This window comes from Tribolium castaneum, chromosome 8, assembly GCF_031307605.1.
Source record: "Tribolium castaneum strain GA2 chromosome 8, icTriCast1.1, whole genome shotgun sequence".
Classification (NCBI taxonomy): domain Eukaryota; kingdom Metazoa; phylum Arthropoda; class Insecta; order Coleoptera; family Tenebrionidae; genus Tribolium; species Tribolium castaneum.
In genome coordinates this window covers 8,465,045-8,485,949 of record NC_087401.1, presented here as the reverse complement: position 1 = coordinate 8,485,949, position 20,905 = coordinate 8,465,045, and the positions used below count along the sequence as shown (strand labels likewise).

Genomic DNA, 20,905 nt, shown 5'->3' with positions numbered 1-20,905 from the left:
CGTAAAACGTGTTTTTTTAATTAAAAAAAGGTTTAATAATTTTCTGATCACTTTGGCCGAATTAACTGGTAATAACGTCCCAAATAAATTTTTTATTGACAAAATTGGTAACGTGTTAGTAACTTTCACTTTTTGCGTTTCAACGTTGGCTATGTGGCTGTCAATTTGTCGCGGGTAAATTCTCGATTGTTTGCACTAAATGTGATTTTTTTCGATATTATTTTAACTTTAAGCGCCCGTGATAATACTGAAATAGCTCAATTTTGGTAGCACTGCCAGTCGCGATAAATTTTTGTGTGAAAATCCGCCCTAACCTTAAATTCGTTGCTTGAAAAAATGGCAAAAGTACAACTCTGTAATATCACAGTAATGGACAACCCCAGCCCCTTTTCGAACCCTTTTCAATTTGAAATCACTTTCGAGTGCATCGAGGAGCTCAAAGAAGGTAAAATCCGCGAATTGAGTCTCGTGTGATAACCCCCTTGTTCCCAGATCTAGAATGGAAGATGATCTACGTCGGCTCTGCCGAAAGCGAGGAATACGATCAAATCCTCGATTCGGTGATGGTCGGCCCCATTCCTGAGGGTAAACACATGTTCGTGTTCCAAGCGGACCCCCCTAACGTTGCCCGAATCCCCGAAAACGATGCTATTGGGGTCACTGTGGTCCTCCTTACTTGCTCTTACCGCTCTCAGGAGTTCATCCGTGTCGGTTATTTCATAAATAACGAATACACGGATCAGGAATTAAGAGAGAACCCCCCGAGCCCCCCACAATTCGATAAAGTCGTCCGAAATATCCTAGCATCGGAGCCCCGAGTGACCCGATTTAAAATCAACTGGGAGGAGCCAAACACCCAGGAGAATGGGGCTCAGGCACCCGAGCCCCAGACAGCCCCCGCCGAGGCGGAGCCCCGCGTCGAAATGCCCGCTTTCAATGAGAATTCCAACTCGTGGGCCGCCATGGAGTGCTCCTAGTTATTTTTCGTGTAAATATTAAGTCTAGGGTATTTTTGTATTTATTATTCTGCGAATAAATTTTGTATTTGGCATTTGTGAGATGGTTTTTTAATCGATTATTTGGGGTGGGGATGGGATAATTAGGGATTTTGGGCCGCGGGCATGGCCGATGGAGGGGAAGAGCATTTTCGACGCAGCGGGCTATGGGAACAAAAGCTGGGGATAATGGCCGTTGTAGGGGAGGTGTTAAGGTCGACAGTCGCTTGTCACACGTGTGCTGGCTTGTGGATGTTGTTTTTTTTTGTGTATCAAATGACGCGACTCGTCGACCAATCACGAGCGAGTATTCCCTGCTAGCGTAGTAGTGGACCCCGTTTTTGCCAATGAAGTGAAAATTGTTTGAGGTACGTAGAAATTTTATTCATTTTATCACGGAAATCGTGCGAGCAGCACTAGCGCGGCCTTAACCCGACGTGAAACGGCCCGGAAAAAAGCCGGATTTTTTCCGGAAACGTCGGAAAAAAGGCCGCGGACGTGTCGTGGTGCCACACATGCTTTTTGCAGGCGCTACCTCATCTAACCTAACTTTCTTATCGATTTTTTTGGGTGATTGTTTCTTTCTTGGATTTTTGCAAGTGTTTACGGCCTTTTGTTGTTGTTTTCGCCTCCTTTTCCAGTTTTTGACATCCCCCACTACTGCGACTTTCGTTTGTTCCTAGTTCCACCCCCACCACCACCAACTATAAACGGGTGATAAATGATTTTTTTATTGCATTAACGCCGGAATTAAGCAGCGTGGGGTAAAGGGGGCCGTTTCGTGGCTCAGATGGAAAAATCGACGATGGAAAAGCGAAAAATCCGTCGATTTTTCCACGTGGAACAACCTTGAAATGTTGACGGACTGGTCCATTTTTCGCCGCTGGGGTGGGGGGAATGCGACAAGAAGAAGACGAAAAAAGGGGCATCATCGTAAAAGATGGCGGTAGAGTGATTAGTTATTTGTGGTTGCAAATTTGCAAATTTGTTTATAAACAAATCGAATTTGCGCGTAAAACGCGCGAAAACACCGCCAAAATCGAAACAAAACCCTAAACGTAAAAAACGTGAGTGTCTAGTAGGCTGCGGTGCCATTGTTTCCGTGAAATTTGACGTAAATGTAGAGGTTATGTTTGGATTGAAGTTTTTGTTTTGCTGTTTCAGGTTTTGCGGCGATTTCTGACTAAAATCAGGCAAGAATCGGTAAAATCAACATTGTCCTCAACGAAAATTCGGCCGAAATTGACCCAAAACCTGGCTCCATGGAAGAAACCCCCTCGAAATAATGCCTTGGCTTGCGGAGTTCCCTCTTGTTGTCTACAACGATAAAATGGCCCTATTCGAGTTTGGCTAAAAGTGATAAGTGCTTCTATTAAGACTCGCAACTCGGACTCGCATAAACATTGCAACAAAATGAGTTAGTTTAAGTTCCGCGACATTCCGGTGTAAAATAATTCGAAAAAAATCCAATCAAAAATGTCGTACTTAAAGATACTGTGAATCGTACCGGGGGTTTAGTGTTCTCGTTTTTCGCAACGTGTAGAAAAATGTCTCAAACGCCCCAAAAACTCGGTCAAAAAATGTGCAAATCACCGAAAAATTCAACAAACAGCTACCAAATCAAGCCGGAAAAGATCGACTATGAGAACCTCAGTACCAACTGCACTGTCGTCGGCTCCAACAATCTCAACTTGGTGAAAAAACCCCAAATCGTAACCAACATGTCTCCAGCCTACTCGAACCCCAGTCCAGGCTACCCACCCTCACCATACTCGTCCCCAGCTAGTCTCAAATCACCTTCACCCAACCTCAAACCTCCAACTCCTCAACCAAACTTCCCAGTAATGCAAATCATCAACAGCCACTCCCTTCTGGCACGCCCAATCCAAACCAACCAATCACAGAACATTATTAAACTCAAGCCACACCTTAATATCCTACCCAAACCCAGCGCCAGCCCGCAACCAAGCCCTAAACCGAGCGTCAGGTAAGTCATACACTAACCACGCCCCTTGACTAACACTAGTACAGCCCACAGATCGTCATTCCGACCAATCAGCCAACGATAATGCCAACTGCTCAACCGGTGCTTCTCAACCAAATGCCTCTACTGACCACACCAGGGGTCCAGTTCATATTGCGCCCCCAGACGGCCAAAATCCCGGCGGCGGCCCCCCAAGGACTGATCCTGCAACCGAGCGGACAGCCCCTCCTACAAATACCCAGATCTCAGCCCATGGTTCGTGTTTTAACCAATGGCGTACAACTTGCCCCCTCTACCACCACCACAGCCTACGTCACGACGCAAATGACCAATCCGCAGCCGCCAAACAATCAAGTGAAGAAAAAACCCAAAAATAAAGTCAAGAAAAAGCTAGATTTGGCGAATTTAATGAAAATATCGGGCATTGGTGACGAGGATGATATACAGTTTGAAAGTGACGCTTCGCAGAGTGAAAGTGAACCGAATTCGGTACCAAACACGCCGCAAGAGACGAAAAAAATCGGAAATATACAATTAAGTGCGATGCCTCAACCAACGACACCTGTCGTTCAAGTCTTGAATCAGAATTTTCAAAGCGGAATGATTTCGAATAGTAACACGCAACCACAAGCTAGCATTCCATTCAATCCGTTTCTCACTCCGAATTTTACCATTAATAATGGTTTAATGGTACAACGGAGCGGTGGTTTTAAATTAACAATGGGTGAAGATGGGCGGTTGGTGCTCCAACACGACCCAACACTCAACCAAGATCTCCAGTCACAGTTGATTTTACAAAGTATTTTCGGTTTGAACGGCGGTCTGGTTCTACAACCGTCCATCGATCAACAAACGGTGCAACAAACCGTTCAAACCATCCAACAACAAAGTGTGCAAACGATACAACAACAAACCGTGCAGTCACAAACCATACAAACGGTGCAACAACAACAACACACCCTACAACCTCAAATACAACAACAAACAGTACAACAAACCATACAACATCAAACGGTGCAATCGCAACCGTTGATGCAACAACCGATGCAAATTGTACAACCGCATTCGTTGCACAGTTTACAGTCACAAATTCAAGGACAGTTGCAAAATCTCCTACAACAACAACAGCAACAACAACAACAACAAAACCAAGCCGTACAGACGCACCAAGTACCGCCACCATCACCAACCTTCCAACAGCAACAACAACAACACCAACCGGTACTTAAAGTCCAACCGTTTCAAAAAACCCAACCACCGGTTCAAACCGTTCATCCACAACCGCAACCACAACAAGAAAATCAACAACAACAACAACAACAACCACCTCCAACTTCGTACGTTGTCAACCTAACACCGGAACAACTCGAACAATTGAAACGCAACGGACAGTTGACGGTCAACGGTCAGACGATCTTTATGCAAAGGCCAAACAACTCAAAACAAGACGAATGTAAAAAACTATCACCGAAAATCAAGCCGGTCAAGAAAGTAGTGCAACAACCGCCACAACAAACACCGAAACAACAAATCGTAAAAAATTTCGAAGAACCGGTCAAGGAAAAAGAGGCAAAACCTAGTCTGATTAACGCTTTGCAAACGCCATCGAAACTTGTAGCCCCGCCACAAAAACAAGCAATCGTACAGCCTTCAATTAAGGAGAAAAGTCCCCCAAAATTGCCACCACAGCCATCGCCTAAACCCACCGATTCGAATGGAACGAATCAAGACGTCGAGAAATTGCTCGGTCAGTTGTTGGAAGAGTCGGGAAATATTAATATAATAACATCGGGGGCGCCAAATGTCACATCGAAAAACCAAAGGATACATACGATTCAACTCACACCACAGAAACAGGAACATTTGAAAAATATCCAATTACAGATTCAGACTTTATCGGCTAGTTTAACACCCGGTAATTCCGAGATACAGGCCGCTTTGAAAATGTTATTTGCCGAACAGCAAAAAATTCTAGCGACTGGGAAATTACTACCACCTGATAAAGTCTATTATCATAATAATCATTTGACGATTATTAATCCGTCCAGTTTGAATTTGGGACAACAACAACAGCAACAACAAAAGGAGCCACAACCGCAACCGGTGGGCACGCGCTGTGAAGCGACAGCGGTTAATCAGGTATGATTTTTTTTCTTTATTTATTAATAGAACCGAAATAGAAGAGTTTATTATTGTTCAGACATTTTACTGAACGTTAAAAAATGCTTAAATTTATGATTATGTTTAAGCTACTGGGCCAACTTTCGAACGGTGATATCATTAAAAAAAAATTTCTTTAACTGTCTTATTGTTCTTTTGTTTTCAATGTGGGATTTAATTTATTGTCAAAAAAATGGCAACAATGAATTGTGAAAAGTGACAGTTGTTTTTATAGCTTTAAAGCAGATATTAGTTTGTTAAATGTTTGTGTAACATATAAGATAAGACACAAATTGGTATTTTCAAACATGATCTGAAATGCCAAAATTTTAACCCAAATATCTAACCATTGAGCTATTTCTCATGAAAAAGTGAAGTAATAATAATAATAAAGGGCCTTCACTGATACAATTAAACAATAATAAACAGATATGGAGGCGAAGTCTAGCTTGAAGCTATTCAATAAAACTAAAAATGAAATTATAAACAATATAGAAATAAAAATAAATTTAAAATTATGTAACTAGAAACTAAAGAGAAAAACCAGTGCCACTCTTTCAAGAAACAATAAAGAATTCTTCAAGAAAAAAAGAAAAAATTGGACAGAAAAAATTCTTTTGCATTTATTATTGAAAAATTGAAAGTTAATTATTGAAGAGCAAATTTCTCTTACTCTTCGTTATTCTTGAATGTAAACACTGAATTGCCAGAATAAAAAATTTCAATGTATTTCTTAAATACAGGGTGTCTCAAAATTGGCGAATTCCGAGTTCAGAGCTTTGTACAGAATCACTTCGCAGCGCTTTTAAGCAGTACATTATCTGTTTTTGAACAAAATTTTGTGATATTTGAGCCAAAATTGTGCAAATAATAGTCGAATAAAACAACTTGGTCAAAATTCTTACTTACCTACCAACAATAAAAAATTCGTCAAAATTACGATAACCAAAAATGTATGTTAATAGTATGGTTTTTGGACGTAAAATTGTCTGAGGATTCTAAATCTGTTTTTATTTTTGCTGTACGGATCGTAGTTTTGAAGATAATCAACGAAATATGGTTTTAATTTTTAAAATCAACAAAAAAATTAAATAAACAGAAATTGGTCTAAAACGACTCGTAGCGCTTTTAAGCAGTTCATTATCTGTTACTGAACAAAATTTTGTGATAATCGAGCGAAAAATGTGCAAATAATATACAAATAAAACAATTTGGTCAAAATTCTTACTTACCTACCAACAATAAAAAATTCGTCAAAATTACAATAACCAAAAATGTATGTTAATAGTATGGTTTTTGGGCGTAAAATTGTCTGAGGATTCCAAATCTGTTTTCATTTATACTGTACGATTAGTAGTTTTGAAGATAATCAAGGAAATATAGTTGATTTTAATTTTTGCAATCAACAAAAAAATTTAAAAAATCTAAAATAAACAGAAATTGATCTAAAACGACTCGTAGCGCTTTTAAGTAGTTCACCATCTGTTACTGAACAAAATTTCGTGGTAGCCGAGCCAAAAATGCGCAAATAAAACAACTAGAGAAGTAAATAAGAGAAGTATGATTCCGGGCTTTCCTACAAAGATACACTACAGTGTTTATTGTTTATGGTTTATGGAGAATAGTAATATAAAGAAAATTAGCTTTATTTTCAAATAAAAAAATTTGGAGAATTACAAAAAATACAAAAAGTTTTGTATTTTCCACAATCATCTACACCATGAATAACCATAAACCCTGAAATTTTTAGCCTGGATTTTAAATCCCAAGTGCTCCTTCAAACCAATGAATCTTTGTGGGGAAGTCCAGAATCTTTAATTTGTTTCTACAGGGTGTCTCAAAATTGGCCAGATCCGAGTTCAGAGCATTGTAGAGAATCACTTCAATAGTCCAAATATAGAAAAAAAAATTCGGGACTTCCTCACAAAGTTACACTGGTTTGAAGTACATTTTTTGAATTGCGTTTTCTTCAAATTCAGGCTAAAAGTTTCAGTGTTTTTATTGTGAAGAATAATAATGTAAAACACTTTCCCAAAAATTCATTTTTGGGAGTAAAATAAATATTGAATTTTTGTAATTTCAAAGAAAAATTGCAAAAGTTTACGATTTTTTACTCGAAAATAAAGATATTTTTTGGAGAAATTGTTTTACATTATTATTTTCCACTCATCTTCACCATAAATAACAATAAAACGCAGCTCTTAAGTGCAATGTATTGTCACGTTGTTCCCGTTGGTGACAGTATCTTTGTGGGGAAGCCCCGATTCTTTATTTTGTTTCCATATTTGGACTACTGAAGTGATTCTTTTCAATGCTCTGAACTCGGAATTCGCCAATTTTGAGACACTCTGCATGTTTTAATAATGTTATACAGGGTGATTTCTTAAAAAAATGCTACTCTAAGTATCTCAGAAAATAAACATAAAACTAAAAACAGTACGACAGAGTAAAAAAAGGGCGCTTTGAGCGTTATACCGTCTCGGTACCAAATCATGTTAAATTAATTTAAATCCAACTTATGAGGGAGTTTCCAATATTTCAAAAAGTTATTATTTATTATCAACATAATAGTACTTAACTCAAGAAATTAGATACAAAAAGATTAATTCGATATCTTTAAAAACAACAAAAATATAAAAATATGTTAGTTATTGGGAAATATATTAATACCTAATCATTTTTATAACGTTTCATTACAAACAAATTTTGCTTTTTTTTTAATTCATTTATCTTGGACGATATAGTATAGACACTGAACAAAGGTTAGGATGTGCTTTCAATGCTAACAGCTGTTTTCTATCACATACCACTAAACAAGTTGCACAAATCAGCAAAATAATGGTGTTACAATAATACGGCGAAAATAAATCTCAGAGAAAAAGACGTTTAGAATAAGTAAAGACTAAAAAGCAATAATTAAAAAAAATTAAAAAATGTTTTTTTAGAAAAAAGCTTTTATTTAAGAGATGCACTAAAAAGTAAAAAATAATGTTTTTCTATCAGAGGAGAATATTTTTGCTTACAACTTATTCATAAAAGCTTTGGGAACGGTCATATCATAAGCCATAGCCATAACAATATGGCATTACAGAATTACTTTCTTAAATTGAGCACTGTTTCCAAAGCTTTTATAAATTTTAATCCTAATTTGTAAGCAAAAATATTCTCCTGTGATAGAAAAACATTATTTTTTACTTTTAGTGCATCTTTTAAATAAAAGCTTTTTTCTAAAAAAAACTATTTTTTAAATGTTAAAAATTCGGCTGTGTGATTTTTTTTGAGTTTCAATCATATTTCATAATGTTACATGGTTCTAAATTACTTGATAATCCACTATTAATAATTGGTCCCGTTTTAAATAAAAATTGACCTGTCTCGTTATTTTTTTATTTTTTGCTTATTTTCGGAGATATTCAGGGTGGCTTGTTTATAAAAATCACCCTGTATGTGAATAATCTTTGATACAATGACAAAAAGACAATGTTTTTATCATAGAGACTTTTAACTCATCTGGATGTCTTTAATCACTACCTAAGAGTTGGTCCAACAATTTGGAACCAGCCTGTATTTGGCAAGTTTGCTTTTTTTTAATCTTTTTTTTAACAGAACACCTAACTTTTTTAAAAGTTGTAAATGGAATTAATTTTTAAATTAAATATCAGAAGCAATGTTGCCAATTTAATAAAAAATCGATTGTTTTGTGATTAGGTGATAACATCGCAACCGCATCGGTCAGAACACTCGGTACAACCGAACACGACTAGTCAAATGGCCGTAGGTCCACGTCTCGCTGTACCTCAAGTACAACAACAGCAACACAAACAACCTCAACCACAACAACAACAACAACCGCAACCACCTCAACAACAACAACAACCACAACAACAAGTGGTGGCGCCACCTCCAACGCTACAACAGCACAGTCATTCAATTACGAAAAAAGCACACTTGTAAGTGATCATCAATTTTCAATTATCATTATTATCAAAAAAATTTTCGTAGAATTGAAGCACAGTTAAATCTGGACCAATCAGGTGCCGTCAAACCGGACATCCATACGCCATTTCGCGATAAGAAGGACGCATGTATTCGCCTGATAAGGTATCACTGTATGGATCAGCCCGTCTTATCGCAGAAGGATCTGGACAAGGCCGATGAGATTTTCGAACTAACCGCCGAACATTTCATCGCCAAGTATGCGAAAATGGTCGACAAGTACAAATATTTACTAATGAAGGAGAGCATGGTAGCACACGAACGAACGTCGCGAGTGCCTCAAACTATATTGTTTTTTTTTTGCAGCGACCGGTGCAAACATCCGAACTAATGATGCTCGACCGAATGTTCCTCAGCGAGGAGCGGCAGTCGTTGCTGCGTCTGCGGCAGGAGGCCGAAGAGGCGGCGCAAATAATCGACTTGCCCGTTCTGCCCGAGCCTTCGCCCCCGCAGCCCCCCGAGGACTACGACGAATGGGCGTGCATTCAACGCGAGCTCGGTTGCCTCCCGCACGAAGAGCCGCCGCCGGCCGCCCCACGGCCCCCACATTCGACGGCGGCGCCGGTCGTCGCCAACGCGCATGCGCACCTCCAGCCACCCAAACGCACGGCGAGCAGCGATTCGCGCCTCGAGACTTTGAAAAGGTTTCGCGTCGACAAACACAACAAGAAAACCAGTACAGAAAGTGTACATAACAATAGTGTTTTAAATAATAACAATAGTAGTGTACAAAGTGTCAGTAGTGGGATAAATACTCATCACGGTTACGAACAGCAAGGCCAGAACGACTCGTACGAAAACGAAGTCGAAAATAATAGTATCGATGAACAGGTCCAGAGTGCCATCGATTCGATTTTGAATCTACAACAGAATACGGCCCTGGACCTTGATAGTATTCTTTCATGACGGTATGTCTAGTGGATATGGCCAGGCTGCACTGTAATACACACACGTTTTCTCTCCATTGTGATCATTACTTTTTAAAAGTCATTTATTTTTACAGATTTTAAAACGAAGCGATAAATTATATACACAGCTCAATACGGCATCTAGAGCCCGCGGACGTCACGTGGCGCATTATTGGTTACCATGGTTACCACTGAAAAAAGAAACAAAACATAGGCTAAATTACAAAATTTGTGCAAACACCCTGTATGACATTTTTCCCATTTTTTGGTTGATTAGCGAGGGTCATGTGACGTCCCTGGGCCCGATCGTTGTGACGGTGCGATTTTTCACAGTGTACCACAATTGTGTCATATCACTGTTGCAATAATATTGTTTTGTTTTAATTGAGGCAGCTATGGAACCCAGATTAGATGTCGAGCAATAAACGTTTTAACTTTGATTTTAATTATTCCTCAAATGTTTCCACATGATTGTAGCACACTGTAAAAACTTGGATATTTTTTATTATATTGTAAATAATTTAATTTATGTGTACTTAGTTTATTTTTTATTTTCTAAGGTTTTATTATTATTAAGACTGACTTTAAGAAATTTTGGTTCCTAAACGGAAGAAGTATTTCAAATAAAATTGAATTGTTTCATACGCCTTGGACGTTTTATTTAATAACGTCGAGAAATTTCGGCGAAAACCCGGAAATCCCCTGTTTTCGTGGCGTTTTTGCGGCTAATTGTAATTCCATCTGGGGGCTCCGTTGATAAAAACCCGATTTGCATACGTATTGTTGCACAAAAAATCGTTGGTGTGCTGGTAAAGGCCGGTTCACACGGTCCATGCCTTGAGGAAAACAAAGAGCGGGGGCTGGGATCGATCCGGCCGTCGACGGGAGAGCAGCTCATTTTATTTTTCTATTGTGCCAATTATCAACAAATGAAAGCCAATAAAGTACCCAACGTTACGATAAACACCACGAATGTTTGTCGTTTTTCGCCGGATTTTATAATTTGGAAGTTGAGATAAGCCACCATCAAATAAATTGGATGCGATCGCTGCATTTCGATATGCAACAGGATTGAGCTTCCGAACGTTTTCTTTTATAACACACGTCCAAGTTTGATTAAATCGGGATCAGGCTTTGTTCCGGTGATACATTTACCCGAAAACGGATTGCGCCAAACAAGGTCAAAAGGATTTTTTAAATCGACGAAAAAATGCAAAAAAACTGAAATATTGGTGTGGAGCAAGTGACGGTTTTTCAGTTTTTCTTTCTGCTTTAATTTCGGTCACTTTTTGAGATATGTTGCCATTAAATAATAAATTAAAACTGAAAAATTCCTTCTGACACAGTTAATTTTCACAGTCAAAATACTATATTATTGTTCGAGTTTTATAAGACGTTCTAGTATTACACAAATGGTTTTGGAGCACGACGAAGGAGTGCCACAATTAAGTCTTATAAAACGAGTCTAATATACTATTTTTTCTACTTTCTATTTTTGTCTAGTTTATCTTATCAAAAACAGTTCAAAGTATTTCCTCTTAATTTTGTTAATTATTCGGATTTTATCAATAAATGATTTGACACTGTTGACAAATTGCAGACTAGTGATGCTGATGACAAACAGCCCAGCACTGCCAATAGAACTCCGAAAAAGAGAAAAAAGTTTGTAAAAGCAAAGTAGAAAAAATTATTTATTTAATTAGAAAATATGTGGTTCCTTTGAAAAATTTAGAATTATTTTTAAAAATACAAAATTCAATAGTAGATATAAAAAGGCGGCAACAGAAAAAACAGTGCCAGAATAAATTCCCTTTTGAAACAATTATACAGGGTCGCTAAACAGTGTGTATACAGTTAAATATTATAAAAACTATTTGTCAAAATTTATTAACATTAAGAGTGTTTAAATGTTATCGTTTCAGATGTTTATCAAATTTCTCTCTCCATTTGTTCTCAGAATACAAGGCTAACTTGATTTTCATTTAATGGCAAGAAGGGTAAAATTTAATATTTTTAAGAAGAGAATTTTTTTTTGAATTCTTTGGTATAACACATGCACATTAGCTGTTTCAAAACTATAAAAGCGCCAATGTCGCATTTTATCTTATTATTTTTTTAATGAATATTGATAAAATTGTGAAATAGTTAATAATGATTAGATTTCTCGTTGAAAGCATTAAATACCTTATTTTAATAAAAAAATTATGGAACGAATAAAATTTTTAAAATTGTAAAATTTTGTTAGCCTTGGAAATGTTGTCTGGATCTAGCGTTAGCTCTTTGCCGTTTGATTTTTGACCAAAAAATAAATAAAAATTAATAATTATTATTAAAATAATACTTATTTTAAATGAAAAAAAAAACGCATTCAAAAAAAAACTTAAACACGAAATACATGAGTTTTATTCTAAAAAAAGAAGTTCAAAATGATATCCATTGACTTCTTGGCTTTCTGTCGCCATAACTAACCATCATATTATATGCTTAATTTCCCATAAATGTACAACTGTTAAACTAATTATTGCACACAAGTTTAATTTTCTGCTAAAATATACAAGTGACAGATAGATAATAACAGTATTTTCAAAGCCAGCTTAGTCTTACTTTCCCAGAAATCCAAAACTACATTTTTGAATTTTATTTTTTTTTACTTTTTAATAAATATCAAAGGTGGGTTTATGTTACAACACTGAAGCCAGAAAAAATATTCTTTTTAAAAATTAATAAATTTGACTCCATGTTCTATAAAAAAATCAAGTTAGCCTTGTATTTTCAAAATGAATGATGATAGAAAATTTAAAAAAATCTTAGATGATAGAATTTAAACATTGTTAACTGTTTCCCAAATTTCAAGGTGTGTTAAAACGTTCTGAGAATATTCAGCTGTATCCATACTTTTTAGCGACCCTTGTGTATAGAGTGAGTCAATAGTAGTTTTTTTCTGACACATCCTAAGATGCAACCAAAAATACTAATTGTACTTAATTGAATCAACACTGTTTTCTTACTTTTTAAATAGTAATCCATAATGAAATTTTAGCAAAACTGTCACGACAAACTTGACACTACCCAAAACAATGTAATTGTGAATTAAATTTAATTTTTTTTAATACCAATCTAGTCAGCTGAAATCAGTATTATTTTAGTATTATTGGTTGCATATTTATACAAATTGAGAAATAACCCAGTATTGACTCACCCGGTATATCTCAGAATACTATTCTAATTCTTGTTTTTATTTATTTAATCAAAATCGTCTTTTTGTATTGTATTAGCTGTTTCAAAACTGCATATAAAACGCCAACGTCGCATTTTACCAAACAATTTTTTTAAATAAGATTAATAAAATTGTAAAATAGTTATTAATGATTGGGAGTGCAAATTATATTAGCTATTATTTTATTGAATAGCATGAATAATTTACAATATCTAATTTTGAGAGAAAATGCGACGTTGGCGTTTTTATACTATTGAAACCGGTAATACATGAATAAAAAATTCAGGAAAATAAATGAGTTAATTTTTTCATTTATAGTCGATTTTTTTTATAATCAACTGTCTAAGAGCCCTCAGGTTGGCATTATCATAAATAGTAATTTTTTGAATTAAGGTTGGTGTAATTTTTTACCTAGAAAATTCTATTTCCAAATTTTTCAAGTTGTCCCAGTTTAAAACACGTATAACAACACATCTAGTTTTTTAGACCACCTTTAGTCTAACAAATTAACGATTAACACTAATGTCCAATTTTCAAAAATGTCAAATCTGGTGTTCAAAATGTCAAATACAGAATATAGCCAGTTTCAAAAGTAGTTGGACATAAACTTTTAAGGTAATACAATCTGGTCTTTATCAAAATGTTGACACTGACAGTTGATTATTAAAAAAAATGTACAGTTGATCAAAAATTTAATGTCACGTTTCTCGGAATAAAGACCGCAACCCAAAATACAGAGTTTTAAATATGTAAGCAGGTAGATATAAACTCTCAAATCCCTATATCATATTTTTCTAAGCTTAAAAATTGAAACACACGTCAATAACTCACTATATTTTTGACCCACTGTACATATTTTGTTTCTTTTCGCTAGACAAGAATTTTCAATTAATTGACATTTATTATAACTAATTAGAATTGTTTAAACAACAATGAATTTTCAAATTTAAAAATAATAGGTTTTGTATTCAAATTGTGCATGCGCTGACATGATGTAACATTTTTACACTTTTTTGCACTTTTATGTTAATTTCCCAACACTACAACTTAAAAATTTTGACTACGGAATTAATCAAATTACCATTGCCGCCAAAACCATCTTGCACATGCCTAAAATTTCCCGTTTGAACTGCTAACTACCGCCTGGACTGGAAATAATAAATTGTCGGATACCTTTAATTGAATCACTTTTATTGTAAGAAGAATGCAATTGTGTTGTCCAAAATATACAACGTGACTCATCTATGCCAACTGCGTCACATTTTTGTGAATTTTTCCGAACCACATGGCACCACGACGCAACAGGTGGGCAACCCTTTGTTTATCTGGTTGCCTAGCTACGTGCAAATGATCACGTTCAACCCTTCGAGACCACCCTGTATGAAGTAGTAAAAAAATGGGTCAATTGCGTGAAAAATGGTGATAAAAGTGATAAGCGTGTTGACGTCAAACTCGTTAAAAATAGTTTTTCGAGTCCGGCCCTGGGCCGCCCCGGGCGCCCAATTGGCCACCCCGCACAATACCGCTTGATTACGTCTAATGAGTTAACATCTTAATTCCCTCAATTTCTTGGTATAAATACTCTACGTGAATGAACACACGCTTTGAGCGCGCTCGAGCCAATCGGGGCCCGGCCTAGGGGGGGAGCGAGTCGGCGATAGGGTCTCTCTATATAAGGCCCGGGGTGGCAAAAGCCCTGCATTCGTGTCCACGCCGACTGCGAAAATGGTAAGTCAAAAAAAATTTTTTTTTTGGGTTTTGGGTGCAACAGGTCTTTGGCGCCAAGAAGGCTGATGCAATCTTGAGCACGGTTGCCCTGTAGGACTGACCTGCATAACTCCGGCTTGACTCATCACAGTTTTCCGGACGGGTAATTTGGAAATTTTTCGATTGAACGGACGCTGAATTATCGCTAATTTGCAGCCGCGGGACGAAAAAGCAACGCGAAACGGTACTTTGAGCACGAATTCCGGGCTAATTCGACGGAAACCGCAGCGTTTCGATGATTGATTTGATAGAAAGGTGGCCCAAATACGAGACGTGAAGATTTATTACGTTTTTCTTTTTTATTGCGCGGAAAAATGCGGCTTTTGGTACTCTCGCACATTATACATTTTTTATTGCAAGTATTTTAATAAATTCAACTCGTGAATCATTAAAGTCTAGTAAATCTAAGATATGTGGATAGTTTTTCACAATTTTCAATATTTACAATTTTCTGATGTACACTTGAAAAATTTGAAAATGTATCAATAAGCCGACGATCACACACAAAAATGCATTATTATTATATAGTCTAGTAAATGTAAGATATTTTTCCCTAATTTTTAAAATTTTCATTTTTTTACTCATGTACACTTGAATAATTTGAAAATGTCGTGCCAACAAACCGATGTGCTCACACAAAAATCCTTGATTGTATAAAGTCTAGTAAATCTAAGATTGTGGCTAGTTTAACGCAATTTCCAAAATTTCCAATTTTCTGTTTACTGATGTACACTTGAAAACTTTGAAAATGTATCGATAAACCGACGAGCCCACACAAAAATGCATTATTGTTATATAGTCTAGTAAATATAAGATATGTGGATATTAATCCTCAATTTTCAACATTTTCAATTTTTTTACTCATGTACACTTGAAAATTTTGAAAATGTCGTGTCGACAAACCGATGCGCCCACACAAAAATCCTTGATTGTATAAAGTCTAGTAAATCTAAGATTGTGGCTAGTTTACCCCAATTTCCAAAATTTCCAATTTTCTTTTTACTGATGTATACTTGAAAAATTTGAAAATGTATCGATAAACCGATGAGCCCACACAAAATTGCATTATTGTATAAAATCTAGTTGATCTAAGATATGTGGCTATTTTTCCCCAATTTTCAACACTTTCAATTTTTTTACTCATCTACACTTGAATAAGTTGAAAATGTCGTGCCAACAAACCGATGTGCTCACAGAAAAATCCATAAGATTGTGGCTAATTTACCCAATTTTTAATATCTAAATTTTTTTTTAATGAAAATTTTGGAAATGTACAGACTGATCCTGAAATACTGAATACTAAATTTAAATTTTAAAGGATACCACTAGAATACTCTTTCAGTTAACAACATTTCAACAATAAAATAATCTGAAGTTTTGTATTGAGAAATGCCAAACACTTGTCAAAACTTCAGTACACAGGAGAAAAATCGTAAATTTTCACATTGTGGAAGATTAAAATCCATTATTGTTTATAAAGTCTAGTAAATCTACGATATGTGGCTAGTTTTCCCCTATTTCCAACATTTCCATTTTCTTTTTACTTATGTACACTTGAAAAATTTGAAAATGTCGTGTCAATAATTTCAAGCCCACACAAAAATGAATTATTGTAAAAAGTTTAGTAAAAACATGTATGTGGCTAGTTTTCCTCAATTTTCAACATTTTCCATTTTCTTTTTACTGAGTACATTTGAAAATTTTGAAAATGTGTCGACAAACCAACGAGCCCACGCAAAAATGCATTTGTTTTTTTGAAATATGATTGAATTATATATTAAATATTGAAATATGATAAAGTAAAATCTCAAGATAAGATTTATCTAAAAGAAATGTTGGAACTGAAGGCAAATGTATTTTTATTGCTAAGTAGGAGAAGAAAGCTCGATTAATGACATTTTCAACTTTTTCAGGTATACTTACGTACTTTCGATATTTATTTAACTTTATATCACTTGAAGGAGGTAATTTCTAATTATTATTACTTCATTTAGCTCGAATTTTTCTACAGAGTATGTCATTAAGTTCAATCAAGATTTCAAAAAAAATATACAAGGTGTACTCTAGTTTTTTGATTAAAAGTAGTGCATTATGAAATTATATTTATTATACCAACCGTCGGTTGGTGTTTTGGTTTTTATGGAAACACTCATATTTCTTATTTTCCATTTGGCTAAAAGCAGTGTTGCCAGATTCCCATTTTAAAGTACAATGTGTTTTTAAATGATTCCCATCTAGTCGTCTGTGAATTTCTCATGTAAAATCATTTAGACATTGAATATTACCATTCTTCATTTATTAAATCTCGAATTCGGAAATAAGCTTCGATATTGAAAGTGTTTTCTTGGACAGTGTAACAATTTAGTTGTATTTTAACAGAATTGTTGAAGGAAATTAATTGAATCTCACAACTTACAGATTTGACATTTGTTGACAGAGCGGCACAATTTTTTTACATGTAAACCAATTTCAAAGTTAACTAGATGACAATCATTTAACAACACATTGTACCTTCATTTGAGTCAATTCATTTTCTCTTTTAATTGTTGGAATTTTTTCGTAGGAAATTTGTCAATGTCATAAAGTCATAAAGTCCAAATCAGTGCCCTATTTCACTTCAAAAACGCTAATACGCTGTTGCCATTTTCTCTAAAGTTCTGTTTTAAAATGTTTTTAATTAAGAAATTAGATTTTTTGAGAAACAAAATTAAGGCGTAATTACTCTTGTCGCCTATTTAAAAACAGACAGACCGTTTAATTTTTTCATGCCCAAAATATGAAACATTTAATTTTTGGCACAGTAATAAAGCGCACTCATTAATAATAAATATTATTTCATCTGCTGTGCAGTTGGTAAGTTACCAACACACAAAAATGAGAAAAAAAGCGCAAACAAATGTGTGAAATTACATAAATGTTGGAACTAGAACCCATTCACAAAATTGTTCTTATCTAAAGATTTACGTTTTCATGGCCAACTATTATCTATAAATTATATTGAATGAACGAGAAAAAATGAATGAAATCTACAAATATTCGTCCAAATTTTTCCCCGTAATAGTTTTATCAAAATTTGAAAATGTTTGTTTAGGTGATTAGATAAAATCTCTACAAACTATTCACCTCTTTACATTTTCATGACCTTCTGTGTGGAACACAAAGATTTTTTCATTAACAAGCATTACTATAATTCTCATAAAATTTGAGTAATCAAAGTACTTTCATGGCCAACTGCTACAAGTAAGGTCAACGAATGATATCTCTTACTATGTAGTAAAAATAAATATTTGTAGCAATTTTTCACAGAAATTTCTCCTCCATATTATAAAGCGAAACACGTGTTGTGATTAATCATCAATTCATCACATAATTCTGGAAATCTAAGCAGCGTAATTACTTAATTAGTAATTAATCGTGGCATGTGACTTGGGAAATTTTCGTCAATTATCTTAAAAAAATGCCAAAATGCATGGTTTGGTTTAGATTTTTTTTTATAGCATAAATATTAGGAGGGTCAAAGTGTATCAGTGGTTGTTTTTTGTGTCATTGTACAATTTTCACAATTTTTTATCATTTTGAGGTTGTGAAACGTGATAACTTTTGGCCGCGTTGTCATCAATCACCAGTGCCACCTTCGATTGTAAAAATTTGATGATTTGACGGTTTTTCCGTCCCCTATTTTAATCAAAACTGGCGTTTTCTCGGAAAGCTTCTTTCACAAATGCCGCGTCTACACACGTGCCAACGCGTTTAATTAATCGTGTACTTCCCAGAACCGCGCACGTATATACATATAGATCATTCCCGGAATCGCACGTGACGCATTGCCAGCCAATCAGAACGCTCGATTCTGACTTGACCGACAGTTCCAGGTGTTGTTATCAGTATTATTGGTCGCTTTCCAAGTGGCCAATTGTAGAAGACTGACGGATGATATGGATAATGAGATTTCGGTGGCGTCCGGATCTATGGCTTATCGGGACCAAGACGAGTGGATTAAGATAAGCGCTCCACCTAAACCCGTTATCAGCAAAACGGTGGGCTCCTACGTCGAGCTCGAGTGCGAGGCGATGGGCTCGCCGCCCCCCACCCTACAATGGCTAAGAGGAAAAACCCCCCTTACAGAGGTATGCAAAAAATCGCGCTGCTTTTGACGCACACTGTACAAAAAATCCAAAAACGCGAAAAAATTTTTTAATGTAAATATTATTTTTTCGGAGAAAAATTAATGTTACGGTTGGCACCACTGTTTTTTTCTCACTTTAATTCTGATCTCAGTGTTTGTGTTTAAACTCTTATCAGACATTTTTTATTAAAACGATAATTAAAATTAAACACAATTTCAAAGCGTCACCTTCAAATAAACGTCATTAATTTATTTATTGATAAAACCAAACATTCAGCGTATTATTATTGACTTAAAGTCCTCATTATTCAAAAGCGCAAACACGAAACATTATGTCGTGGGCGAATTAACCGGATTATAATTGTTTACTCTCTATCAATAATTAACTGAAAACCACCCTCGCACGTGTATAATTGGTTGCCTACCTTCTAGCACCAGAGCTTTGAAAGCAACATGATTTCGGAAACCCCTTCTGAAGGACTCGGCAAAATCAAAGCTCGTCTCGTCATCAACTACCTCCTACCCGTCCACAGTGGCCGATTCACTTGTGTCGCTGAAAGCGGCTCCAAAATAGTAACTGCAGACAGCACCATCTACGTGATCAAAAAAGAAGGTAAAAACAGATAAAAAAATTATAAAAAAAATAGATAAGCTTATGGACGCCTTCGCCATTACCGTGTGCAAATTTCAATATACTCGGACGGATAGTTTGCGAGAAAATAAATTTTTCGTTTTTTTGTAATTTAATTTTTTATTATTAAAAATAATCGTGGAATTGTCATGAAATTTAATCCTGGGGCTTTAGTCACATCTTTGCCTCATTTATAAATTTTTTAGTTAGTTATGAATCCATTTTTTGGAAAAAAAATTTAAAAAAATATCAGGTGCAATGTTGGTTGCCTGCTTCAATTTTTCTAAAATATTTTTTACTAGAATTTAGTCAGCCAGTTGACATGGAATTTGGTCCCAACACTTGCAATTGCTTAGTTCGAGCTTAAGCTTTAGCTTACGTAAACTCGGTTTAAATTTAAACTAAGTTTAAATCGTAGTTTAGTCTGGAAATGGTGTAACGTTGGTTGCCTGCTTTAGGTTTCGAGCACAACTTTACTCAAGTGCTCACTACGAAAATCCTGGGGGCGCACCACGTGCCCCGGATATCCCTTTGGGCCCCCACCTACATGGACGTGATTGGAACGAATGTGATTTTGCCTTGTCGCACTTTAGGCAATCCTAAGCCGAGCCAAATGTGGATTGACCCTCAAGGGCAGATAATTGGCGAAAATGACCTTCGTGTGAGCGCCCTTCCTGACGGCTCGTTGAGCATTCGGTCGCTCAGTTGGGCTGATATGGGGGTCTATACTTGTGTGGCACGTAACATGGTTGGGCAAGACTCCGTTGAGACCTTCCTTTACCCCATGAAGGTACAATTTTGATTTTTTTTTTTGGTTTTGGTGATTATTTGACTAGGGATTGCAGGAGTCCAAATAACGAAACACAGGGGGCGCAACGAACGCACTTTATGTCAATCTAGTCAATGTTCAATTTGAAAATACTCCTAGGATAGTGTGGCCGTTATTTATGGAAATTCCATCTAGTATTTATGAGTTAGGTATTTATATGTGTAATAATTACAAGACCGCTGTACTTATTTATATTATTGTAAGGTTTGTAAGTAAATAAAGAAAATATCAAGCATTAAACCCACCCGAGCGTTTATTTATTGTTTCCTAACTGTATAAACTCAATAAAATT

General features: G+C 35.8%; 3 protein-coding genes across 7 annotated transcripts; all 3 read left to right on the top strand.

The window, feature by feature from the left end:
* The first annotated feature begins 101 nt into the window (after positions 1–101).
* Positions 102–1,058, top strand: asf1 (anti-silencing factor 1). Its single transcript, XM_963442.4, has 2 exons — positions 102–445; positions 493–1,058. Exons 1-2 carry the CDS (start codon positions 337–339, stop codon positions 975–977), a joined length of 594 nt encoding a protein of 197 aa, XP_968535.1. The 5' UTR covers positions 102–336; the 3' UTR covers positions 978–1,058.
* Positions 1,059–1,206: 148 nt separating this feature from the next.
* LOC103313464 (BRD4-interacting chromatin-remodeling complex-associated protein) lies at positions 1,207–10,687 on the top strand. Of its 3 annotated transcripts, none has more exons than XM_008196790.3 (6): positions 1,207–1,363; positions 2,160–2,982; positions 3,027–5,118; positions 8,848–9,089; positions 9,142–9,385; positions 9,442–10,687. In XM_008196790.3, exons 2-6 carry the CDS (start codon positions 2,543–2,545, stop codon positions 10,039–10,041), a joined length of 3,618 nt encoding a protein of 1,205 aa, XP_008195012.2. In that variant the 5' UTR covers positions 1,207–1,363; positions 2,160–2,542; the 3' UTR covers positions 10,042–10,687. The 3 variants fall into 3 exon arrangements, with proteins under 3 accessions (XP_008195012.2, XP_008195011.2, XP_008195013.2); XM_008196789.3 differs by lacking the exon at positions 1,207–1,363 and adding an exon at positions 1,374–2,062; XM_008196791.3 differs by lacking the exon at positions 1,207–1,363 and adding an exon at positions 1,374–2,062 and having other exon boundaries at positions 2,140–2,982.
* A 4,141-nt stretch (positions 10,688–14,828) lies between these two features.
* ImpL2 (Ecdysone-inducible gene L2) lies at positions 14,829–20,857 on the top strand. 3 transcript variants are annotated; one of them, XM_008196751.3, is made up of 5 exons: positions 14,829–14,988; positions 18,894–19,154; positions 19,586–19,766; positions 20,243–20,574; positions 20,630–20,857. In XM_008196751.3, exons 1-5 carry the CDS (start codon positions 14,986–14,988, stop codon positions 20,639–20,641), a joined length of 789 nt encoding a protein of 262 aa, XP_008194973.1. In that variant the 5' UTR covers positions 14,829–14,985; the 3' UTR covers positions 20,642–20,857. The 3 variants fall into 3 exon arrangements, with proteins under 3 accessions (XP_008194973.1, XP_008194972.1, NP_001164129.1); XM_008196750.3 differs by having other exon boundaries at positions 20,621–20,857; NM_001170658.1 differs by lacking the exon at positions 14,829–14,988 and having other exon boundaries at positions 18,088–19,154; positions 20,630–20,846.
* The last annotated feature ends 48 nt before the right edge of the window (positions 20,858–20,905 follow it).

Excerpts from the sequence above, each read along its gene's own strand:
- asf1 (XM_963442.4), top strand. The coding sequence starts at position 337 with ATGGCAAAAGTACAACTCTGTAATATCACAGTAATGGACAACCCCAGC. Across the intron at positions 446-492 it reads CATCGAGGAGCTCAAAGAAG|ATCTAGAATGGAAGATGATC; the intron begins GTAAAATCCGCG and ends CCTTGTTCCCAG.
- LOC103313464 (XM_008196790.3), top strand. The coding sequence starts at position 2,543 with ATGTCTCAAACGCCCCAAAAACTCGGTCAAAAAATGTGCAAATCACCG. Across the intron at positions 2,983-3,026 it reads AGCCCTAAACCGAGCGTCAG|CCCACAGATCGTCATTCCGA; the intron begins GTAAGTCATACA and ends ACACTAGTACAG. Across the intron at positions 9,090-9,141 it reads ATTACGAAAAAAGCACACTT|AATTGAAGCACAGTTAAATC; the intron begins GTAAGTGATCAT and ends AAATTTTCGTAG.
- ImpL2 (XM_008196750.3), top strand. Across the intron at positions 19,767-20,242 it reads CTACGTGATCAAAAAAGAAG|GTTTCGAGCACAACTTTACT; the intron begins GTAAAAACAGAT and ends TGCCTGCTTTAG. Across the intron at positions 20,575-20,620 it reads CCTTCCTTTACCCCATGAAG|GGATTGCAGGAGTCCAAATA; the intron begins GTACAATTTTGA and ends TTATTTGACTAG.